General features: G+C 42.2%; 3 protein-coding genes across 4 annotated transcripts; all 3 read right to left on the reverse strand.

The window, feature by feature from the left end:
• Window positions 1-120: 120 nt before the first annotated feature.
• aimp2 (aminoacyl tRNA synthetase complex interacting multifunctional protein 2) lies at window positions 121-2,705 on the reverse strand. Of its 2 annotated transcripts, none has more exons than XM_084678771.1 (4): window positions 2,556-2,705; window positions 1,580-1,792; window positions 1,188-1,422; window positions 121-1,015 (listed from the first exon to the last, which is right to left on the reverse strand). In XM_084678771.1, the coding sequence occupies exons 1-4, from the start codon at window positions 2,568-2,570 to the stop codon at window positions 633-635; spliced, it is 846 nt and encodes a 281-aa protein (XP_084534897.1). In that variant the 5' UTR covers window positions 2,571-2,705; the 3' UTR covers window positions 121-632. The 2 variants fall into 2 exon arrangements, with proteins under 2 accessions (XP_084534897.1, XP_084534894.1); XM_084678768.1 differs by having other exon boundaries at window positions 2,448-2,700.
• Window positions 2,706-16,057: 13,352 nt separating this feature from the next.
• Window positions 16,058-18,712, reverse strand: pvalb8 (parvalbumin 8). Its single transcript, XM_084677059.1, has 5 exons — window positions 18,551-18,712; window positions 17,883-17,950; window positions 17,438-17,570; window positions 16,854-16,963; window positions 16,058-16,340 (listed from the first exon to the last, which is right to left on the reverse strand). Exons 2-5 carry the CDS (start codon window positions 17,941-17,943, stop codon window positions 16,315-16,317), a joined length of 330 nt encoding a protein of 109 aa, XP_084533185.1. The 5' UTR covers window positions 17,944-17,950; window positions 18,551-18,712; the 3' UTR covers window positions 16,058-16,314.
• Window positions 18,713-22,134: 3,422 nt separating this feature from the next.
• LOC146253514 (parvalbumin beta 3) lies at window positions 22,135-23,993 on the reverse strand. Its single transcript, XM_084677055.1, has 5 exons — window positions 23,857-23,993; window positions 23,204-23,270; window positions 22,909-23,041; window positions 22,525-22,634; window positions 22,135-22,415 (listed from the first exon to the last, which is right to left on the reverse strand). Exons 2-5 carry the CDS (start codon window positions 23,262-23,264, stop codon window positions 22,390-22,392), a joined length of 330 nt encoding a protein of 109 aa, XP_084533181.1. The 5' UTR covers window positions 23,265-23,270; window positions 23,857-23,993; the 3' UTR covers window positions 22,135-22,389.
• Between the last annotated feature and the right edge of the window lie 1,036 nt (window positions 23,994-25,029).

Genomic DNA, 25,029 nt, shown 5'->3' on the forward strand with positions numbered 1-25,029 from the left:
GTGGTCTTCTCATGAAGACTTAATAGCAATCAAGTGTTCTCAGTTTGGCTACATGATGGTGCCCTGCTGCTATACACACAGGGCATACTGATAGGCTTACATTTAAACAAGACACCACAGTTTAAAGATTCATCCAAAGTGAAAATTTAATGACTTAAAAGAAAAACGCTACAAAGTTTTACTGTTCATACTGCACACATCATTCCAGTAGGCTCTGTTTGCATCACGTTTTACACCACTTGTCTTGTTTAATAGTTAGTAATACCATCACCATCACACAGCATCTAGTACAGGGTCATGATAGGCACGAGGTAGGAGGGATGTACTGTGTTTACAGTTTTATTTTTTATTACTTATACTTCATATCCAATTACCCTAAATGCTTTACTCTTCAGAGACATCCCTTATCTAGATGCTGAATTTGGCTAAAACGGCAGTTCAAATTCTTCCACCATGCTTTTTTCAAGCTCACAGTTAATTTAATGTAAGCAAAGTGATAACGGACGCAGTTACGAGAAAAACATTTCAAGTTTGGATATGACTTATACTTCAATTCTTAAACACCCTCTCCTCGCTCTATGCATAGTGCAGAACTCTGATAGGTCAGCCTCTCCTGGTCTGGGAAGCTGAAATCACTGCAGGAGGGGGAGGGTGGAGCTAAAGTGACCCAGGTTGTCGCAGGCTTTCAACCACCGCTGGACATTGGCTGGAGTGGAGGAGCACGTCTGGCGGACACAGCAGTAGCAGGCAATGTCGGCCAATGAGAGCTCAGGACCAGCCAGCCAGGGTTCTCGGCCCAGGGAGCTGTTGAGGGCTCGGAGGACGGTGGCACGTTCCTTGGCGCTTCCCTCTGCCAGTTGGAGAAAGGCGGTGTCCACCCAGCTGTCAATCACGGTGGCGAGGGCAGGTTCACTGGGGTAGGGGCTGAGGAGGCGGAACAGAAAGCGGGCCACGTTGGCCTCGCCTTCGATAGGACACATGTTCTGGACACTGAACTTCATCTGCAGCTTTGGCACTATAGGGCAAAGAAGGGAAGAGTTGGGTCGGTGAGTCTCAATGTGAATATACCATGTGACTATTTCCTGATCCATCTCCTGTGTAGAGGCTCGTGAGAGCATACGCTGGTCAATTCCACAGGCTTCTTCTGTCCATTACTCACACTAACACCTCCCTCTTCCAACACGTACCATCTTTCCAGATGAGGGTGAAGCCCAGCTGGAAGCGCTGGCGGGTATAGCTGTCGGCATGTCGCGGGCCGAGGCAGGACAGCAGCGCCGGCGGCACAGCGGCCACAGACGAGTGGACGTGGACAGTGGAGAGGACCCGGTAGCGCTGGCACAGCAACCCATGGAGCACCAGCAGGGTGAGAGGAGGCCGGGTTGGACTGGCGTTTATCACTACGTCTCTGAGTGCACCAAGGTCCTGTTGGAGATACCAGGAGCATGGGGAAAAGTTACTTGTCCTTCCTCAGCATAAAGAGTGCAATTTTGCTGACTGTTTTTACTTGAGACTGGTAAGTAAATGCTAAGCAGGATCTCCCTTCTCAAGAAACAATATCTTGGACTATCCTCTTCCTCACCTTTCCGAGAAGCGAGTCCAGGTCTGAGGTCCCTCTGAAGGCTGTGGAGGTGGGGCTCTGGGAAAGGCTAGTCACGGTCACGTCCAGGTCGGCGTCGGGGGTGATCACAGTCTTGGCCAGGCCCTCCACGGCAGCCTTTAGCTCGTAGAGCCTGCGCATGATCTCATCTTGCCGCAGCTCCAAGGCTGCTACGGCTGGGTCTAACTCACCGTTCTACAGAGGAAGGGATACAATGAGGGAGGGCAGGTTCGTGTGGCCGACATGGGTCCTTTACCACATCGGTGCAGATGTCAGAAAACAAACTAGCAACATTAATCAAATGTCTATTTTTATAATAGAATCGGGGATAGGCTTTTTTAACCTTGGCATTTTTCATAATTACACATTAGTACGTTTCCTCGCTAACAGCAAGTCGAGCTATTCCACGTCCACACACAACCTAAAACAGCAGTACAATGTTTCAGCTACACTGCTAGTCTAGCGGTGTCATGCTAGTTAGCTCTTGTTAGTTGCGGCTTTCGGAGATTACAGCCTTGGTCTATGAATTATTAGCTAACGTTAATTAACCGAAGACAACTATCACGACAGTCCACCTTTATCGCTTTAACTCCAGTATTGTACACATGACATTGCATCATCCCAAACGGTTAAATTAGCAAGGGTTCGACAATGGGGAATACGAAACCAACTTCACCTCGGTGCTATCAACTGGCTAAAAAAGTCCAGCTAGCTAGCGAATGTTTTATTGTATTAGCAGTATAAGTAGTGAATACATTGCCAGCATTGATATTATACATTAAGATTGAATGTATTTGAAATATTGTAGTCCAGCTAGCTATCCATTTACGTCCAAATGAAATTAAGTTACCTGAAGCGCATGTTCGGAGCAGCTGCTGGCTTGAGCGTGGACATTCGGCAACTTGTACATGCACGTTGGCAAATCAATCTTTATTTCACTCCCATTGATGGGCTTTACCTGGTACATTGGCATGATGTTGGTGTACAATGTGCACAACGAAAAACAATTTTACGACAAAATCCCAGCGACAGCCGACTTCTTGACGAACTAATTTCGTCGAACTACGGCGGCTACGTACTGTACATGTCTTGCAGGAAGCGAACTTCCGATTAGTTGCTTCAAATGTTTCAAAAGAAAGGCCAACAAATAATATGTAGCCTACTTTTTTTGTTACGTCTATGCAAAAAGTGGGCTACATTCTTTCCCACTTCATTCAGACTGAATGACAAACTTAAAAAACCATTAAACACTATTACGGATAATCATTCCCATAGGCTAGTGCTCAACCTTTACAAAAATATATGCAGTATATTCAAGTCTTTTATTTGTCAGGTACACAGAACAACACAAGGTTAGACTGGGAACTGAAATTCTTAAGAAAAGACAACGCAAGCATAACATAACATATAAGTACACGGAACTTAATTTACATCTACGCTGAGCTTAAATAAGTGAAACTTCCTAAATATACAGATAGCAATAAATAAATATATCGACTATACTAACCCTAATACTAAAACTGCCTAAATTACAGATAACAATAAATAGTACACTATATTAACCCTAAATGCACATAACACCTGTTTCAACCCTGTAACCTATTCTAACCTAAGTGGGGTAGGCCTGCAGTACAATAGGCTAGTGTAAATTTGCAGATCAGTGACCAAGTCAATGACCATACAGGAGCCTGGTGGCGAGGTACAGTGAGGTACAGTAGTGCAATATTACTGATAGTGCAACCAGTAGCTGAAAGTGACAGTGTATTTTGACTAGTGTGCAGTAAATCAATGTCCATATCAGTGTCCATTCAGAAGCCTGGCCCTTGGGTAGAAACTGTTGTCCAGTCTGCGTGTGCGCGACCGGATGCTGCGGTAACGGGGTAAAGAGGCTGAAGGATGGGTGGGAACAGTCTCTCAAACATATGTAATGTGGGTACAATTTAAAATTGCAAGAAAAACTGTTTAGGCTCTAATAATTAATCTGGCTGAACACACTCTTCAGCCCATTAAGCACGGGGTTAAATGCATTCAGGACGGAGAGAGAAATATTAGTTTTTTTTGCCACATTAGTATCATAATTATTAGGCTACCTAACGCCTCCATTTGATATTTTAAATCCAACTTTATTTTACAGCCCTGTTTGTACTAAGGTTGAGAGCTATGTTAATTCAAGAAGGTGAGGCAATCAAAACATTCTAATAGTTATAATAGTGGTATGAGGTAGGCTATATCGACTTCATGCAGCACCGGCGGCGTCGACAGCCGGCTGCAGCTGGCTGACTTGAAGCAGTGAATGCCATTGCCATTGGAAGTCAGACCAAGCTCTTATTTTGACGACGAGTTCACAAAACCGGAAATGCTTTTTTGGACTACTGAGACCAGTTTCACTCTCCGCTTGCCTGAACCATCTTTCTATCAAACAACTTATATTGACAATAAGTGAAAACCGATAGAACGTTCCATTGCAACACTATGTAAACAAAAAAAAACAACAACAATAAATACATCCAGTGTCCAAAAGTGGCAACTATAGGATAACAGACGCAGCATCATGTTCTATAAAATCATGTTTGTAGTGTGATCCAGGGGATTAAAACGTACAAAATATATTTCAGACCTAGTGGAGTTAGTAACTAATAATGTAAATAATGTAAATGTGTGAATTTGCATAACATGTAAATACTCGCTAAAGCAAGAAAAAACTACCTAAAATGTGCATTTAATCATTGGATTCCACAACTGATAACCAAAAAACATATACAAGACAATACAGCATTTACTGTAGGTGTACTAAATGAACAACATCTACTGATGGCCTAATTTAAGAAATGTTCTATTGCGCTTCTGATTTGGCTGTAAGATTAGCTGATTTTGGGTGCGCAAGATATGATAGATTCTGATCCATATAGAGTCTAACCATGTAGATGAGCGACTTTTGCACTTCTCTGTGTCACACACTCCCCTGCACTCACTCACAATCACCATACTACTGGTGAATAGCTTCCTATACCCATCCCAACTGTGTGGATGGGTATGGTTTTTTTCGGAAGTTAGAGTTGATGTTTTTTCGGAAGTTAGACTGATATGACTAAATCCACCAGTGCCATGCTGGGCACTTTAAGGCCCTTGTCTCCTAAGTTGAGGTAAGCATTCTGTTTGTCCTTGAGTAATACATACTGTGAATCAGCAGGGATATATATTTTACACTCCTTACAGGGGACCATCCGTCTGTGATTTCCCCACAACCTTACTGGCCATATACCCAGCTATGTAAACCAGTACACTTCCATCATGGTCAAAGGCAGATGCTGCTGAAACTGGTGGCCTCATCTCACTCAGCAGGTCCAGGGCATGTGTTGGTAGGACACCCTCAGGGATGTTGACATCAGACTCCAGCACAGCAACACTGATCTGGAAATACAAAATACAAACAAATATGAATGTGAATCTAAATCAACATGCAGTAATGCTACAATTTTCTATATTTCATAATGACCATTTGTTATGCTAGGATGTGCAGTTCCTAGAAGGAATTAAGTTTACTACTTGACTAAAAAACAGTTAAAGTTAGCAGGTGCATAAGAAAAAAATTACCTGGCTTGCAGGGTCTTTGGAAAAATGATGAAAGGCAAGATTTGTACTGTCACATGGATAGTTTCTGCAGTGGATTGCCGAACACTGCATTTTTTAATTCCACTTGGACTTTGTTGTCATTCTGTCTATTTCTGTGTAACTGTTACAGTATCTTCAGCCCAAGATGGCAGCCGCGCTACCAAAGCGCCACCTATGGGCTGTTCCCAAAAAGCATCAGAGTTTCGCCTCTTGTTCTTCTATACACTGTGTTTCTATACCGTCTAGCCTGAACCAGAGAATGTCTGAACCGAAAGAAAGAAGGCCGGTAAAGGTAGTTGTCATATCCGGTGAAAGTGGAAGCACATCATTGAGTTCCAGATGTAAATGTGAACAATTGTATTGACAAATAATAACAAATGTATTATTGAGGATACATTTAAATCATAACAGATACGTGTACCTTTATGAAATTCTGGTATGTGGAAGATGCTATCAATGCTTGACTAACACTGGGATGTTGACCCTAAGGCACTAACTCACCATCACCCAGTAGAGGGCCCTGTAGTACCAGATGTTTCTACCTGAATCCCATCTCTTTCAGAGAAATGCAACTGTTTGCTGACCATCACATGGCCACAATTAGGATAGTATAGAATGTAATGGATGAAGGACTTGTTTCTGGTCTAGACGCAGTATTTAGAAGCAGAATGCTATAGAGGGGGTCAAACTGGTGTGGTTTAAAACAAGAATCTGTCATTTGGCAGTATAAATGAGTGTCAGTGTATGTGAGAGTGTAGTGTTCCATGTGTGTGTTTGTGTGTGTGGGCGCATACCTCTTTAGAGAGGCTCAGTTAATGGAGGATGAAGTCTCCTGTCTACAAGGACAACTTCTTAAATTTACATAGATTAGACCATTTGGTCCTGTGCTGAAGGTACAGTGTTTGAATGTTTGTTGGCCTTTCTTCTCCAGTTTGTTTTCTATTAATGTTGCTGACTCAAGCTGTCTACTCCCTGCTTCTGTCTCATGTTACCACATAGGGAATGAAATGGACAATTTGACTATCCATGAAACATGTTTTGTCAACTAAAGTTAACACATTGGAAACCTGGAGACCATCCACTACCAGTAGATTGCATATCTAAAGTATTGAATTAGAGACTCAGGTTGCTGAGCGGTTAGGGAATCGGGCTAGTAATCTGATGGTTGCCAGTTAAATTCCCGGCCGTTCCAAATGACGTTGTGTCCTTGGGCAAGGCACTTAACCCTACTTGCCTCGGGGGAATGTCCCTGTACTTACTGTAAGTCGCTCTGGATAAGAGCGTCTGCTAAATGTATATGTAAATTAATTTGATCATAAGAGATCTTTTGATTCATTTCAACCTGGCAACCGGATCTCAGCCCACCTACTGGCCACAATCCAAAGAACATGCGGGTCAGCCATGTCACATCCTGTTCACCTTCATCCAATCAGCTCCCTGTCAGGGTCCTTGCTGAATAGGGTTACGCTGCTCTCATGTCCTCTGTACATCCACTTCACACACACAGACACGTGCACACACACACAGCCAAAAACACGAAGGCGGTGGAGAGAGAGATTTAATTAAAACGCACAATTGAGTTTGGTGTTCCGACAGCTTGTTAGCCCTGAATTATTCACTGGTCGCTGAGGTTCTGAGAACAGAGTAAAGGGGCCCTGGGCCCCCAGGAGCCCGGCTGAGGTAATGGACAGATCTGATGGCCACCGTAGGGCTGGGGCCTCGAAAACTGAGCCTGGCAGGCTGAAACCTGACAGTGTGCAACAGTTCTCTAAATCATGTAGAAACAAGGGCGGAGAGGGAAACAGACCCCAAGCGACTGCCGCAGGATTGTTAGTGTATATATTTGTGTGTGTGTGTTGAGAGTAAAGAGAGAGAGGGAGAAAGAGAGAGGGGAGAGAAAGGGAGACTTAATAAGGGTCAATGGGTGCAAGTGGCAAGGACTGTTTTGTTTTTAGTTGAATATGGATACAATTTTGGATATCTCATCAAAACTGGTTTCGTCTTACATACAGTACAAACCTTCAATATGTATAATTGAATACATTCAAATGTAGTCTTCATTGTCTTAAAACGTTTGCAATCTTTGGTGTTACTAACGGAAACAGTTACTGTATGAGCACCATCACACTTGTGTCACACCAGGTAGACACAGCAACATTGTTCCAGTTCATTGTACTTTGTTTAATGTGTTAACTGTACTTGTTGTCATCAGTCATACTCTGCTGCACCAGACACATGTTATTGTCCTCTTGTCACACTGATAACAAACCATCTCTCCTTTATCTAACCAGTCCAAACGAGGATAGGACCCTCTCTTATCTGATGGTCTCCTCTCATTTGGAAAGGTCTAAAAAGTGCCTGTCAGCCTCCTCGCCAGAGCAATTCTTTGACTTATTTGAATAATGCATCTGTTACAGACAGCAGCATCTGCTCTCTGCTTACTGACGCATATATCCCAGACAGTACATGCAAACACCAGTCACTCTGAGGTAAAATACAGCACAATCCCTTCAAAGTAAATCTATAGACCAATTATTTGTTTGTAAACATTCGGGATGCGCGGGCAGCATGGTGGCAGAAAACCGGGAAAAGATTGCTTTTCTAACTGCTAGAGAATTACACGGATTATACAAATAGTTAGGTTTAAAAAGACCAACAAGGTTGAGGAGGACAGCCTTTAAGAGAGAAAGCGATTCTCCATTGATCTCTCACATCAGAATTTTGATATGGGTCACGAAAGTCTTGAAATTTGAGTGAGAATAACACCCGGTAGACTGGATAGTCTTAAACGGCAGCCATGTCTTCGTATCATGTCACACCAAAAGTCGAGCAGGGCAGCTTTCAAGAGATATGGGAATTCTGCTTTTAGTCAGCTGGTCCGATCATTTTTTTTATTTGTTTGAAACTGGCAATCTGAGTGAGACTGCGTCCCCGTGTTAAACTGTTTTGACGTTCAGTCAAAAGGTTAGCCTCAGTCAGACTCGGGTCGCTCTCTGGCAGTGTGCACAATGTTGTATTTCACTCCATTCTACACCAAAAACGTCAGGGAGGACTGCCTTTTGTAGATACGAGCCTATTGAAGATAGTTAGCATCTCGGATTTCTTTAACCAATCCTGTTTCATTCATCATTTGCATGAGAAACCGACCTCCGTTAGCCAGGCTAGTTTTGCCCGTTTCACTCGTCAGGCTATTTAAAGGTCTGGGGGGACAAGTGACTTTTGTGCATGGACAAGTGAAACGTAAATGTACTTGTCCAAATGACAAGTGCCTCAAAAGTTAATGTCAAGCCCTGCAACAGTGTCCAGAGATATATAATTACCTGATCGGCACTCCAAGTGTATATTCACCTTATTCCGGAAGTCACGATGGGCGCGGTCATCCACGTATTCTCATTTCTGGTTTAGATACTTTCCGCTTTATAACGGTACCAGAGCCTGTTTAAGGAGAGCCAGAGTCTGTTAAAGGAGAGCCTTGCCACTCCCTATTAAGCCCCATTGTACCGAATTTGGCTGCAGTTCCACCAGAGTTCCACTGGGGGTGATCGCGAGCGAGTGCATGTTGAATGGCAGTCTATGGAGCTAAACGACTAAATTTGTCTCTTTCGCCTGATTGTCGTTGAAAAATCTCTGATTTGATTGTAGTTTGTGCATGTTCAACATGGATTATAGGTCAAAAGTTGAATTAACGAGTACTTATGTCATTTTGATTTCTTACATGGTGAGTTGTTGTTGCCCATAACAAGCTAGCATTCTGCTAATGAATGCTGATTGGTTAGTGAAGGACTGATACGACCAGAGCTCCCGCTTGATGGCATCCAAAGCGGAATCAGAATGTCAGAGCATTAGCAACATTAGCAACAACATTAGCAAGCCAAAACTCTTTCTAGCATGTGTATTGACGAGGAGAGCCTAACCTGTCAGCTGTGTTGTCGATGCCCTGAGAGAAAAAAGTAAGTGACCAGGGGTCTTATTTATAAAATGTGGGCATCAATGCGTAGGATTCTAACTAAAAGTGTACGTATGCCCAAAAGCCTAAAATGGCGTACGCACACAAAAAAATTCAGATTTATAAAACCGTGCGTACGCACACCTGTACCAGAGAATGTCTAATATAGAGAGAACTGCCACTCTCGGGAAACTTCCGGGTTCTGAACTGGTTGAAATTCCATGTGAGGGCGCTAACGAGCGAGTGCAGAATGAATGGAGGTCTATGGAGCGGTACCCCTCAAAATCCACTTTTCTTAGGATATCATTTTTTGTCTTGTAATTTGAATTCTGAATTCGAAAGGGGAGGCCAAAAAAATACACACTGCCGGGTTTTAGATTTTTTGAAAGTCGCCTTTCTGTCCTAAAAAGCTTTTGAAAATGTCATTGACGTCATACACATCGTACGACCAGAGCTACTGCTTGACGGCAAGCTCTGGTCACGAACTTTTTTCTCTCAGGGCATCGACAACACAGCTGACAGGTTAGGCTTTTCCTGTCAATTTTTGACCTATAATCCATGTTGAACATACACAAACTACAATCAAATCGGAGATTTTTCAACGAAAATCAGGCGAAAGAGACAAATTTAGCCGTTTAGTTCCATAGACTCCCATTCAACATGCACTCGCTCGCGATCACCCCCAGTGGAACTCTGGTGGAACTGCAGCCAAATTCGGTACAATGGGGTTTAATAGGGAGTGGCAAGGCTCTTCTTAAACAGGCTCTGCCTGTACGCAATGTTCCCTTTATAAATCACAGATTACCCACAAGTGTGCGTACGTGAATCAGCATTGTACACCGCCCTGAACACGCCCATTTTTAACCATATATAGTCAATGCAAATCACCTCATGAATGCTAATCTAGTATCTCATCATGACCCTGGCATGCGATTGTTGTTTACGGTGAATCATAGCGCATGACAACTTCTCAGACACTGTTAGCCTATTGGTGGAGCCCGAAAATGTGGTGACCGGTAGATCACCAATTTAAAAAAATTGTGTGAGTGGCGTCAACTGTGCCAGTGATACTGGGAGTTGAGATACAATTTGAAAACAAAAGTGTTTTGTAATGAACAGTAATCTATTAAAGTCTGGACTGATAACGAGGACGTAGAGCGTAGCGATTGCGGGAGCTTAACGACTGTATTTCCAGTTTTTGACATATGAGGATATTTGCACAGTATTAAATAAATATATTTAGTTATACACTGTGTTCTGCAGTTATCTACAGGTAGGATATGTGATGTTATCCTGTATTGCATGCAGTTGGGGAATCTCCCCCTCCTGAACTCCCGTAGTGGACAATCTGATGGTGAGGAAGCGCTGAATTTTTATTTAAAATTTGGGTTGGATTGTACAAGGTGTTTATGGAACAAAAATCACTCAGTACAAGCGCATATAACACTGCTGGATGTAATCTTCATGACAATCATGAAATTGAATGAAAAAAACGTGTGTGAGGAAAACAAAATATATAAATATTACGAGTAATGTTCTTCCCACATTCAATTTCTGCAGTTTGACTACAGTACGGTCATCTGCGTCGCCAATTCCAACTGTTTTCAAAATGTGCGTAGGCCTACGGGAGGGTCAGAGTTTGCGTGGAGGACCGCACATTCTCCCGTCAAGTTTGTTTTTTATAAATCACAACCTTTGCGTGGAAAGTGGCGTACACACATTTTCAGTTTCGTTTTGTGCGTACGCAAGCTTTATAAATGAGACCCCAGAGCTTGCCGTCAAGCAGTAGCTCTGGTCGTACGATGTGTATGACGTCGATGACATTTTCAAAAGCTTTTTAGAGCAGAAAGGCGACTTTAAAACAATCTAACAGCCAGCAGTGTGTATTATTTTAGCCTCCCCTTTCGAATTCAGAATTCAAATTACTAGACAAAAAATTATATCCTGAGAAAAGTGGATTTTGATGGGTACCGCTCCATAGACCTCTATTCATTCTGCACTCGCTCGTTAGCGCCCTCACATGGAACTTCAACCAGTTCAGAACCCGGAAGTTTCCCGAGAGTGGCAGTTCTCTCTATATTAGACATTCTCTGACGGTACTAAAAGAGAACGTCTTAAACAGGCTCAGGTAGGCTACTAATTTAAGGCTCATAGATACAAGATTATAACCAAATGTATGGCAAGGCTGCCAACTTTTCAAAAAACCTTGGCATGAGATATTTGTCTCTTTTCTCTTCTTGCCAGGGATAACGAATAACATTTTGTGTAATTTGTCACTCATACATTTGCAGTTTATGGCTAATACAGTAGCAGAGACCTGATGTAAAAACTAGAGCCTCAAGTAGATAAACAAGCTAACGTTATACTGCTAACAATGTTAGCTGGTCGGTTTTGCGGGGGAATCTCAAATACATGTACTGACTGTAAACTTAATCATACGACTGAATTCTAGAGGACTTAAGCTTTCAAACAAGTTACAGCAAATGCATATGCCCTGCAGTGAAATCGATAGAAAATCGTATTTTTGTGGCTAATGTAACACCTGCTTATGGCAGCACAGCAGAGTGCTGGGTTAGAGGGTTAGGGTTAGATCGCTGCTCTAACCCTAGAGCAGCGATCAGACCGGCAAACGAATAAACACTTTAGTCGTTTTCAAGCCATCCAGTGAAAGCGTGTATTGTTTACTTGTTGTAACATACGAACATAGCACATCTGGCACAAATCCACCTAATTATTTAATATGTTAGCAGAGGGACTTCTCGGCAGTTCTCCATTGAATTGAGTGATATCCCCAGTAAACCGGAAGTGCCAATACAACGGAAGTGCAAAAATATGAAAAAAGTGGGTGGGGCGGAAAGGTGAATACCCGGTAGAAGTTCGTCTTTTGCCACCAACATGCGCAATTGAGCCTGCTTGACGTTGGGTGATAATTGGTCTATGGAAACCTTATCCATATCAATATACAATCAATTAGGCGTTACCCTGAACTTGCACAACTTGGCATTGTCTAACCATTCTGAGAACTGCAAGAAGGCTAGACAGGAATTTAGACACCTTTCTCTTATCAATATAAATGGCCATTGATATGTGTACCATTCATTGAGAAAGGGGGGAAGCAGTGCAGCCTTGCATCATAACAGAGAGCTGGGGGATACAGCATGTGTGAGAACAGAGACAGTGCTGTCAGCCCCTGCATTATGAATTGTTTTCCTGCACGAAAGCTTACTTGGCCCATTCAGTCTTCCCAAACGCATTCGGTTAAAACTTTTATGACGTCCTCCTGTGTTCAGACTATCAGATAACGGAAAAGAGGAAGAAGACAGTGTGACTAGTCAGAAACCAACACAGGGATGAAAACACAAATAGAACAGCAGTTTTTTTTTTCATGACATCCTACAGACTCCAAATCTGAATCTTGAGCGACCACCCTACAACCTCCCACAGCCTACATCTGCCCCTCCACATCCCTTCTCCACCCCAAACACATCAATTTGTTATCAGCAGAGGATGGGGTGCACATTAAAGTTTCAGACAGACTTAATAGGTAAGGTGAGCCTGACACTCCTTCTTAGTTTTTTGGTGACAATGAAGGCTTGGCATCAATTATTGAACCGCAAAGTGAGAGAGAGAAAGAGAGAGAGAGCGAACAAGAGAAAAAATTGAAACATGGGGTGGAGAGTGGGGGGTGGGGGAGTGGTGTAGTGTAGTGTAGTGTAGTCCTACCACATTTTATCAAGATGACCTGCGAGACTCAACTGACAAATATGATTCTAAAAAAATACATTATTAGTCTAACATGGCGATATCTCCAATGTGCAGAGATACCACAGTCTCTTCCACTGTAATGTGTTTACATTTTGACATTGACTGGCATAATGGAAATAAAAACACTTGGCAGAACTCACTGGGTAACTAAATCTTGGTATTCTGTGCCAAATCATGGCACATAGAAACAGCAGGGCTAACTCAACAAAGAGCCCCCTGGACTTCTTCCATCTGCAGAGCTTTGGTGTATTACCTCTCCATTCATATCTCTGTCTCAATCTGGACATTTCACTGTAGAAATACTAATTTCACTGCCATGTGTCAGTTGTCTTGGTCTTGAGGCAAATCCCTTGAGTCCAGCTACAACAAAGTGCCGCACAGACATCGCGACAATTTCAGCCTGTCCACAGCACAAAAGCCCCAGTTGACCTATCCAGTGATGTAATCAGAGATTCAGCCATGGCACAAAATTGTCAACATTTTCCAAGCTTGTGGCCTCTTTTTCTGTGAGTCAAGACAGACCGGTCTAAAACATCATAATAAACATCCCGACGTGTTACTGCAGCCATTTTGTCATATCACGTATTTGCAACATAAGGGCAACTGATAAATACAGTCTAAGTCATGTGTGTCAGATAGCTATTATGACTTGTGGACTTCCCTGAGACAAAATGCTGATCCACCATTGGAAGAACATAATACGAAGAACATCATTCAACCTTGGTATTTGCAACCGATCTGCTTGCTGACGCTCCCGTTCTCTCCTGTTTGCGCTGCCTCAATCTGAGCACAGCGTCGCGCGGCTACGCCACAGCAGCATCTCTCCACCACCCTGCCCTTGGATCCTGATAATCTGCTCGTCACATTATCTTGTTCTACAGTCCCCCCAGCCGTCAGCGCAGGCCGGTTGGCTCACGTTTCTTTCCTGTTTACCAGCCACGGCTGCTGACCCTACCAGGGTCATGGCTCCATTGTGTCCCCTCGACTTGGGTTACCCACTGGCTTCCCCAGCCTTGTCCCACGCCCCCCCCCTCCCCTCCCCACCTCTCCCTACCTCTGCTCCCTACTGCCTGAAAATCTGCCAGCATCCACAGCAACGAGGACTTACGGTCAGCGCTCTAAAGTCTGATAGCTGATTATGGCCATATGGCCTTGAGTGTGCGTGTGCTTGCATGTTTTTGTATTCGCATGCGTGTATGATCTCTGATCCTGGAGAACAGTTACATGGCACAGTCCATTGTTCAAGTAATTCCTGAAACTCTCTGAGATCATTCGGAGCATAACCTGCTATGTTCTGGTGATGCAACACTGTCGATCTGCTATGTACCCATGTTGGTTATTTTAATAAAAACCTGACACCAGAATGCACTGTAAAAACATCTGGCTTTGTACCATTATTGCACTTTAATTAGAGTTCAGTGTAGTGTAATTTCCGTAATCTATATTGGGATTAACTATATTTTGTGTACAACAGCTGCTGGACTTGAATGGAGGATGTCATGCAGAGATTGGCATTGTGGCACTGTGTGTCCTCAGAAACTTTAACCTAGCTATCCTGAACTATTCAAGAAAGACATCAGGGACATTAAATGACTTTAGTGAGGTAATTTCCTCATTCAGAATGTTATACCTTACTACATTCTTTGTTCTGTACCAGGTCTACAAAGTCATATTTTTCAAAAGGGGAATTGAGTTGTTGATGAAATTGTAATACACCATCCAGCAATACAGGTGTACTCACAACACACACGGACAAACACCAATTGTCTTTCAACTACTGGGGAATTCTGATCAAAACTGGCGCCTGTGCTAATCCTTCATGGGACTTCACAGGGTGTGGTCTGTAGTCCTTACAATCCTATAATGACCCGGTTCCTTTTTTTAATATCCAGGTGTTGGAGCAAATACTAAGGTTCTTCCCTTGTAATACAAAGGACTCTGTACTTGACTGTCTTGTTGAGGAGGAGGGGGGGTGTAGCTGCTCAGAGGTGTAAAGGCTGAAACTGTCTACTGAATAATGTCTGAGCCAGCATCATTGTTACCTGCTCAGAGCCACCAGTAACTCATCATGTTAAACTTATCATGTGATATTACATGAAACAAATTCTTTAACATTTAGGTTGTATTGCTCTTTTTTGTTAGAGACAGGAATGCTGTGCCCAAATTGGAACTATTGCACTCATGACAAGGTTATGTCTAGCTTTCAGATGACAAATGGGTAATTAATTAAAAACACCTCTTTCAAAAAGTCCAAAGTCTGAAGTAAAACTCATATTACTCTTATACTCTATAACTCTTATTAACAGTGGGTCAGACTTTGAAAATCTGTGTCTCTGTGTGTCTGGGTTCTTGGAAACAATGTAGTGACATGCACAAACAGCAGCTTTTACATTTAGCTGAGTGTGTTGTTAAATTGGACATTTATAAGTTATATATACTTGTATTGTGTTCATTTTTGTTCTACCACATTGAGATAAAAGTGAGCATAATTGAAAATGTAGACTACTCTTGGAATCTTGGTGTGTCTCAAGCTAGCATTCTGCTGGGTGTGCTTTCCTCCCCGTCTCACACACTACATGATATACAGTATATCCTCAGGAGTGTCTATCTTCCTGGCCAGATAGCACTAAGGTTCAAGCAGGTTTATTTACAAAGCTGATGTCAGGTGTCACTTAATCTAGCCATGAGGACATTCAGGTGTTCATCAAGGTCACCTTCCTAACCTAACCGTCTAGTTCCAATGCATTTCAGTGTGTTCCCCTCTGCTCTCTCTCTTACTCAGACACAGACACAGACACAGACACAGACACACACACACAGATAATACATCACATAAAAGCACAGATACTGTAAGAGTCTGTGTTAAATTAATTATGTGCAGCTTCCTTTCACGTTCTCAGCATTGATTCAGATTATTTTGACCTGGAGGTCACTTCCAAAATGTCACCACGTCAGGAATTATGTGTTGGGACTGTTACGCAATGGAAGTCTGAGAAAGATTTACTGTAGTCCAGGAAATCTTGTGTAACGGTGTTATGGCTTGTTGGTCCTGACTGTGGCATTGTTGAAGAACGTTGTTGTATTCTTGATTGGCCAGGTCAAACGTACAGAGAATAACAAGCAGGAGAAATTGAACATGGATTTTATTTGTTTATTTTCAGTAATTTAGTTTGAGGTACATTTTGGGAAATGTAGCTACTTAGACTTTCTAAAACATATGCAAAACAAAAATGTAAAACTTTGTGAATGTGTGGGTGTCTGTAGACCAGCGACTTTCAAAAAAAAAGGAGAAAGAAAATAATACATGTTTCTAAGCAGATGGAGTGTGGAAAACTATGTACTAAGTGCTAGTGCTGAAGTAAGATTAAGAGATGGAGGAGTGGGGTCCAGTTATTTAGGACAGGACCATGGCCTGGAACTCTGTAGGACAGAACAACACACAGTCAAGATACTCCAACAGGTAAACAAGACTACATTAGACTACGGCTGATTGGTAATCTGCATTACCACAACCAAACAAGCTTCTGAAAACGATCATCAGTTTCTGCTGTATGGTCTAAATCTCATTTGTCTCTGGAATCCAACCAGCTTGATACCTGAACTATCAACTTTCAAATGATCAAACCACATTCATTGACATCATCACTGCCACCATCCTCATTACCATTATCCTCTCCTTCATTTTTGTCTGAGTGGGACTGCATGGTTAGGATACATAGCCCGGTCCAGCCATGTCATTATTACAATAGACACTGAAGGTTGGAGGTAAGTTGGAGGGATATTGCACTTTTGTATTGCACTTCCTATGTCAAAACTATGCAATGTTTAAATGCTCTAAACAGAATTTGGTTGTTTTTCTATGACAATGACAAATACATATTGAATTGAATTGAAATTGAATTGTATGCTTTGTGTGATCAATATTCCACTCACCATCTACTCCGATCTTGCCATCACTGTCATCGTCAGCTGCGCACAGGAAGGCCTTGGTTTCTTTGTCAGTCAGAACACGAGCCCCAGGAGAGAACCTCTGAAGGAAGAACCTGACACACACACACACAATAACTTAAGACTCCATGGAAACAATAATCTGTCAGCCCACACAGCTAACAGGTTGATTAGCTCTCCGAAAAGTCTCATGACAAGTGAGTAACCAAGCAAATATTCTGCTGCTCAGTGGTGAAAGACCAAAACTTTCAAACTGACAATGAAATCTGACTCTAATGCCATGGGCTATTTTGACTTCATCCTAGAATGTAGTCTAATTTAATACAGTCAACCATTCAGCAAGGGTATTCCCACATATTTAAAAAGGTAACTGTAATATTATCAACAAAAGACATGAGGCTCAACTGACCAATGACAACATGTCATTTTGTAGCCTATTAAGCTCAATGTTGGCATTCGGAAAATGATATAAGCTATCTTTCCTCCTCAGCGACTAGATGAAACTCCACTACTTCACAATCTGTCTACAAAGGTATGTAGTTTTGCTGCATGTAGCTTAGTTTACTCACTTGAGTTCCTCTTCCTCAATAAAGCCACTTGCATCGTTGTCAAGGATGCCGAAAACATTCTTCACATCCTGAGGGCTCTTCTTGCTGAGACCACACAGCTGGAAGAACTTCTTGGAGTTGAAGGAGTCCGGTGCTGAGAAAAGGTAAAGTGAGGCGTTAAAAATGTTGTAGGCTGTTTTTCAAACATGCTCGTGTTTGGAGGTTTCATGAGCAGTAAAGTTCTAAGGTCTATGGACCTGCGCGAATGCACCTGCACAGCAGGTAAGAATAAGAAACTTGCTTAGACTGCCACCTTCTTCCATATATTTATAAATTATATAAATTCTTGTGTCACAATTCTTTCAGTAGTCTGAGATTGTTTTGTGTTACAGACGTAAACCTTAGGCCTATCACTAATCACAAAACTAATGAAGAAAGCAATAATGATATAAATGGAAGATGATACCTTGGCAGTCCTTGAGTGCATTCTCGATTGCATCAGCGGAAAGGATAGATGTGAGAGACATTTTAATCCTGTCAAAGGAACAACGATTGTAAATTATTAACACTTTGTGCTATAGGCAGTCTATACAACAGTAATGCTTGTGATAATACACACACTGAACACGTTGACGGGTAGGATTGGAGATGATATCCTAAAGGCTGTGAGTGCCATTAACGAGTGCTTCAACTTTACGTTACCAGTCTCTGGCACATGCCTTTCTAACGCTAAATTTCCAAAACGATAGTTCTAATCGTAATCTGAAAGCAAATTTAGTGAGTAAAATAATACAATTTCTGCTGTCCGAAAATAGATAATAATTAATGTAGCCTAGCCTACCTAAGTTTTACACTCAATTAACTACATCGGGACAACTTCTCATAAACCCTAAGTACCCTACATAGCGTGCAGTGTAGGGCTCGGTAGGCTATGCGATACAGACAGCACATCTCGTGTCCTGTTTTTTGAAAGGATGTAAAATAATCCATTCAACTGTCTTAAATGCAGATGTGAACCGAGAGATAGTACATTTAAAATAAGCATGCAAATGAACCATGGGAGAGAAGCCAACCAACAAAGCAAATGCTATGTCAAAGTAACGGAGAAAGCGTCCTGCAGACCTGCAAACTTACCGCTTAGAGGTTCTCGCCCGGCTGGTGTTCAAAAAGAGAAGTAAGGCTGGTGTTCAAAAAGAGAAGTAAGGCTATGTGGTGACTGCTGTCCGTCAAGGCGGATTTATATAGGTCTGATTGTGGTGACAATAGGGATTGCTTGAGTTACCTGTCTTTGTATCAAATTCTAACTGCCCGCCCCTGATCGAATTTCGTACCTAACTAATTAACCTTTACTATTTATAACGCCCAAGTAAGATAGGCAGGACTGGGGACATCTATAGCCTAACGCCCTTGTAAATGGCAAATTAAGTAACAAGTGCATTGTTCTACCAAATCATCCCCCCAATTCAACCCTCCTCTTCCCCTCCCCTCAAAATATAATACAGTATAAGCGCAAAGATACTAAATATGCTCTCTCTATCTCTCTCTCTCTCACACACACACACACACACACACACTCACACACACAGACACACACCCTGCCCAACCTCCCTATAACGCCAGTGCTTCTTTATCATTTACCTCTTATAAATGCCAGGTTATGTAAAACTCGACATTAAGTCAATAAATATATTATAGGCTACGCCTAAAGTGAAAACATGGAAAATGTACCAACAGTTATTAAAATGTAAATATATTTTTGAGATTTTCCCCTGGACAATGTGAAATCACAATCAGTGATGAAGAAGTCAAGAGAGTATTGAACCGCACACATTCGCTGCAAGATGGTCCCAGATTGAACCTACTAAATCTTCCACAAAGAATATGTCACATTTGCCCTCATTCATGCAAACTGCCCAAATTTAATTCCCCATTCTTTTGGTCCGACCCGCCTCACAACAGATGGAGTCAGATTATCCACTCCCAAATCTAATTTAACCCCAGCAGATGCACACACACGCAAACTCACAAGTGGAGCCCTAGATTATACACTGTCATGATGTCAATTTGACCTTCTTGTCTCCCACCACATTGCAGATGGAGGTAAATATTGAGCTAATATCAGTCTGTCATCCTGCTGATTCAGGGATTAGAGGTCATTTTCTCTTGTCACTGTTTCCCACAGATGATGCTGCATAATGGATAGTCATTTGAGTTCACCAGCACCTACTATTGCGCCCTTGTTTGAATTAAGGTTGGTTTGGGATGAGAAGCAAACACATCTTGAATTGAGGTCATACTCCTCATACCTTATAGCAAGGAAATTAGCAATACCCCTGTGGAATCATTGTTGTCTATAGCGTTTGACAAGTGGTCCATTCAGAACAATACTTATCTTGGCAGTTCCTTACAATGGTATTTAAGTTCTGAAATACAGTAAGGGACATTATGTCTGTAGCCCAGGGTTACAGGGCCTTTAGAGGACATAGTCATACCCCCAAGTGTCTCTGACACGCTAATAAATGGGTATGTCAGTGGTGAGGTCACTGAGCAGATCCCTATGAGAGTGTATACTGCGGCAGGTCTGAGGGAAAGTTATTACTCACCATTGGTCAAGGACAACGTTGAATATGCTTTCTGTTTGCATGTGTTGAGTGGGTTATGCATGAACGTTGAACATACAATATCAACTCTATGTTGTCATCAATTTGCAGAATAACAACTTTTGAAGGGAATTTCTTATGGTTGTTCTCTCCTCTCAGTTCAACCAGACTGTCACCGAAACCGCAATCTGATAAGAGGAAATCCTAGTACACCCACATAGGCAGTGACAGACAGACAGACAGACAGACAGACAGACACAACAATCGTGAGCCACCTTATAACAATTAAATTAAAAACCGCAGGCTCATGTAGGATGCGTGCTCACGTGGCGCAGACTAAGGTAATACCATCTGCATGGCGTCCTTTCCTTCACAGCATTACTTGGTCCATGGACTCATAGAAACACGGAAAAACGCATAGTACTAATTAAGTTCACCACCTCGCAGTCCTCTTTCCTTGCACATGTGTCAACACAAACCAGTTATTATTAGGGCACCATATAAGCTATTTTGGTGTGACCAGTGGTGGCTAACAATATCCGTCATTTAAAAATGCATTTTACGCAAGAATAGACGTGTCTTTTCTTTTCAGAATTTAACCAATTATTAATGCAGGCGGTCTCAGCAGGCTGGCAGGTCCAGTTCACCTGACCTTTGGAAAGCTAGAGGTAAATTGGATTTTCAAACGAGCATCCTTCGACCTATAAGTGTCAAAGTCCGATGCCGACATCTCTCCTTTGGGATAAGGCTCCAGCTTCAATATAGAGAGAAACTCAATAGGCTGTCCCTAGATATATGTGAAAGAGAGACTGAGGACACCGGATCGAGCGGTGCGGTGCGTCTTACCCACGGGCAGTGATGTCATGCGCCATGCTGATACCACGCCGCTTATACGGTTACGTCGCAATAATTTATTCATTTACATTTGCTAATTTTCTTTACAATCGAAATTCTCTGCTGCAACGACGAAACACCACAATGTTCATAAGGGCAGTGTATTTGCTTTTTTGGGAAAATACAGCGTTGATGAAAGAGTGTTGGTGATGCTGCACTACATCGGAATAGAGGATAGGGCCTAAACCAAGGGGTTTGTGTTTTTAAAAACGGCCAAAACGGATTTTATAATCTGTAAGAATCTGAACTGACATTTGTGTTCCTTAATAACTGTTTATCAATACTCAGTTTAGGGCATTTGCTATTGAATAATTGAGTAAAGTTATCCTGGACTCAGGTGTCTTTGTGTTTGCCACCACCTAGTGGTTCCTTAACGTCGACACATGCGTTCACTGGGCGTGTGCTGTTTGAACTCCCATATGCCAAACCTGACGTTGTCATACTTAATTCTAGTCAGAATGAGTCTGAAACCGCTCCGTTGGGCTGTGAGTATGGGGCGTGTTTCAACCGAACTCGTAAAAAAAAAGCCTCTTCGCTCAATTGGATATACCTACAACTAATCAGAGCAACGTAGTAGGCCTATGTTGTTTGTTGAAAACGAATTCAACCCAAACGCTCTTTGGTTACGTGGCTGATTACGTATTGATCATCTGTCCATCATCGTATAAAGCCCGCCCTGACAATTTGAATGCTCGGAACAACTCCTGTTCGGACATGCTTTTTCACAATCCGAGCGATCCCAGACCCAACTTCCCGACCATTTTTTGGGGGGCGGGGCTAAATTGGTATGGCAGGCAGGCTACCATAATGCCACCATTTTTGGGAAAATATTATTAATTATACTCATTATACTTATTACAATGGAGTGCTTTTAGTCACCAGATATGAAATATACAATCATAGACACTGTGTGTGTGTGTGTGTGTGTGTGCGCGCGCGCGTGCGTGCGTGCGTGTGTGTGGGGGGGGGGGGTAGTTAGCTGTGTTTTGGAATAGGTATTGTAGGCTTTAGCTACCACATTGGTTCTTGTTTATTTCTTTCTATGTCTATTCTATTTCTTTCTATTTTGTCTTGTTATGAACTAGGAACAATGTAGGTTTTAATTCATGTCGACCATAGGCTGTTAACAAAATGGCAGGTAGGCTTTTTTAGGCCTACCTATTGTTTATGCATGTCTACATGTTTTACTTTTGAACTAATAAATAAAGCAACGACAGCGTAGGCTACTGCAAAAGAATAGTTATTCTTTTATCGTTCATTCCCGAAAAGTGCATCATTGATTTTACAGTAAGCAAAATTCATATTTAAGACATGAACACAACCGCGCTATACATTCACATTAATCATTTTTGACAGTGTGCCGCATGGAGGAGACTTCTCGTATAAGCAAATGTATAAAAATTATTTATATTCAGATGAAAAGGGGAGATCGTGGGCAATGTTGTTCCTTCAGAGCAAGTGGTGTTGGTCAGTTGCAAATTATGCCTTAACCAAGACAGCGAACTCTGTAAAAACAGAAAATGCGAGGTTAAGTAGGCCATAATGTCATTTTTCTCTCTCTCTGTCTCTCCATATATATATATATATATACTGTTAACGTAAGAAAAATCGTACCATCAACTCCAATCATGCCGTCACCGTCAGCGTCACCAGCCTTGAGGAAAGCCTTGGTCTCGGCGTCAGTCAGTGCGCGTGCACCGGCGGAGAAGGTCTGAAGGAAAAGCCTATAGGGCCAAGCAAACAATAATACTTTTAGCCTACTCGTTACTGCTGTATATATGTCTCTGTCTCTCTGTCGCTCTGTCTCTCTGTCTCTCTCTATGTGTCGCTCTGTCTCTCTGTCTGTCTCTCCTTGTCTCTCTCAAACTCTCTCTCTCTCTCTCTCTCTCTCTCTCTCTCTCTCTCTCTTTCTCTCTGTGTGTGTGTGACTCCCCTCCCTCTGTCTGTCCTGTCTTATCTTTAATTGGTCGTGTGAAGATTCGTCGACTCAGCCCTTACTTGAGCTCATCCTCCTCAATGAAGCCACTCTTGTCCTGATCAATGATGAAGAAAGCCTTCTTGATGTCTTCTGGGGACTTAGCGCTCAGCCCAACCTTTGCGAAAAAGGTCTTGTAGTTGAAGGAATCAGCGGCTGTGAAGTACCGTTTAAAATTACTTGAGCGAAACAGAATGTGCCTAAATTCACAGTATTTAGGCCTAAATGTCCTCAAAGTTGCATTATGGATACACTTTGCAATGTTCTTGTAATTCTGTTTTAAAAGTTGAGAGCTGTGAACGAGACTTGAATGGTTACCTTTGCATCCGTCCAGGGCTGCAGCGATGTCAGCATCCTTCAATACTCCAGCGAATGCCATTTTGAGCTATAGATAAGAAAGTTATTAGTAATTTGGCCCACTGTACACGGTTGTTTGATGTCGAATAATGTTTAATAATAGGCTAAATCATTTAGGCCCTATAAACTATGAAATTATTAGTTGAACTCAAAATAACTGCAGTCTGGTTGGCTATAGTAGGTTATATGTCCACGTCCAGTTAATTTGCCCACAGCATTATGTATGAATTGTAAAAATACACGCCATATATAGTCAATATATTTCCTCCGAGAACTTCAAATAATATGACTAATTTCGCTAGAACTGTTTCTAGTTGTATAAAGGTACCACGTATTGCATGCCGCAATTTTACATAAGATAATGAATCCTCTCCACGTGCAAATTGAAATATGGATGTTGCATTTCCAATCCCATTTAAGATTTTCAAGTTTCCTCAGTTGCTGTCTGACAACTAATCCATTTCGTGTCAGGTTTCATTTCAATCCGAGAAAGAAAATCTCATGTTTTATCATCTGTCAGTCCAACGTTAAATGCATTTGTGCAAAAGATTGAGATGAACGTTGATACTGAAACTTCACAGGATCCAGGGTAAGGCGTCCTCCGTGAAACTCACCTCTGATGTCTTGGGTGGTTCCAGATGATACAGAAGACGTCGAGCGACTGCAGTGATCTATCCGTTGAGATTGCTGACCTTTTATACTTTCACTCTAAAGACATTTGAGGCATAATGTAATCGACACCGAGAGCGGACGGATGGGGGGGGGGGGGGGGGGGGTTGGGAAAGTGCCTCAGTAGACAGGGACTAGTCTATTTTAAGTTTCGTAAATGAAGATGCTTAAAAGGTGCGCTCGAAAAAGTCCTTAATATCGCCCAATGCTAAGAATATACACTGCTGATATGGATGAAATCGTCGGTTGCTGACGGAACACATTTTTGACAAGCGCATATGGATATAAGAATGGACTTCGGCGTGGTTTAATAATCGACTTGATACGACCTTGGTAGAATATGTGCTTTTAATACCTCTTATTGTTGCATTTGTGCACACTATTACATCGGCTATTTCCAAACTGTTTTTACCACTACTTCATTTTTAAGGAGGCTGACAGATTAATGTTAAACTTAATCTATTTTCGTTTGCAGCTGCAGTGTGTTTGCCTTCTCTATAATAACAGCAGTCCTACGCTACTTATGGGCTGCCTACTTTGGCCTTCTGGACCTAAAAGTCTGCATGACATTATCACAAATGTATTTCTAACACCAAGCTGCATATCTTTTCTAAATATTCACAGACCACTTGAGCACTAGAGTGAGACAAAATAGGCTAACATGCGTAGAGATCAGAGTTTGTATAACGTTTGACAGTGTAAAGCAACTATTACAGAAATCCTCTTAAGTTGTTCGAACCTTGTTTTTTTTTTTTTTTTTAAGTGTCCGAAAAAATCTATTCAATGCGGTAGACCAGTCTCTTTTACGTTATTTCTCCTGCAGGTGGCAGCACCGGCCCTTAAGTGTGTGTGTGTGTGTGTGTGTGTGTGTGTGTGGTGGGGGGGGGGGGGGGGGGTCCGAGGGAGGGAGGGAGGGAGGGAGAGTGACAGAGTGCTGTCGGTGGAGATTCTGTGGTGCTGTCACAAGCGCTTCTGTGTCGAGACAATTAATGGGTTGAACCGTGCAATTCTGTAATTTGATACAATGTTTACAACTAACTGCATTTTGCCAGACTGGCTTTGCTTAGTTATGCAGTTTGTGACATGGACATTTGTTTCCCCACAGCTTCAAGCTGTGA

The sequence above is a fragment of the Hypomesus nipponensis genome, chromosome 17, assembly GCF_054491055.1.
Source record: "Hypomesus nipponensis isolate SF chromosome 17, ASM5449105v1, whole genome shotgun sequence".
In the NCBI taxonomy this organism is placed as follows: Eukaryota; Metazoa; Chordata; class Actinopteri; order Osmeriformes; family Osmeridae; genus Hypomesus; species Hypomesus nipponensis.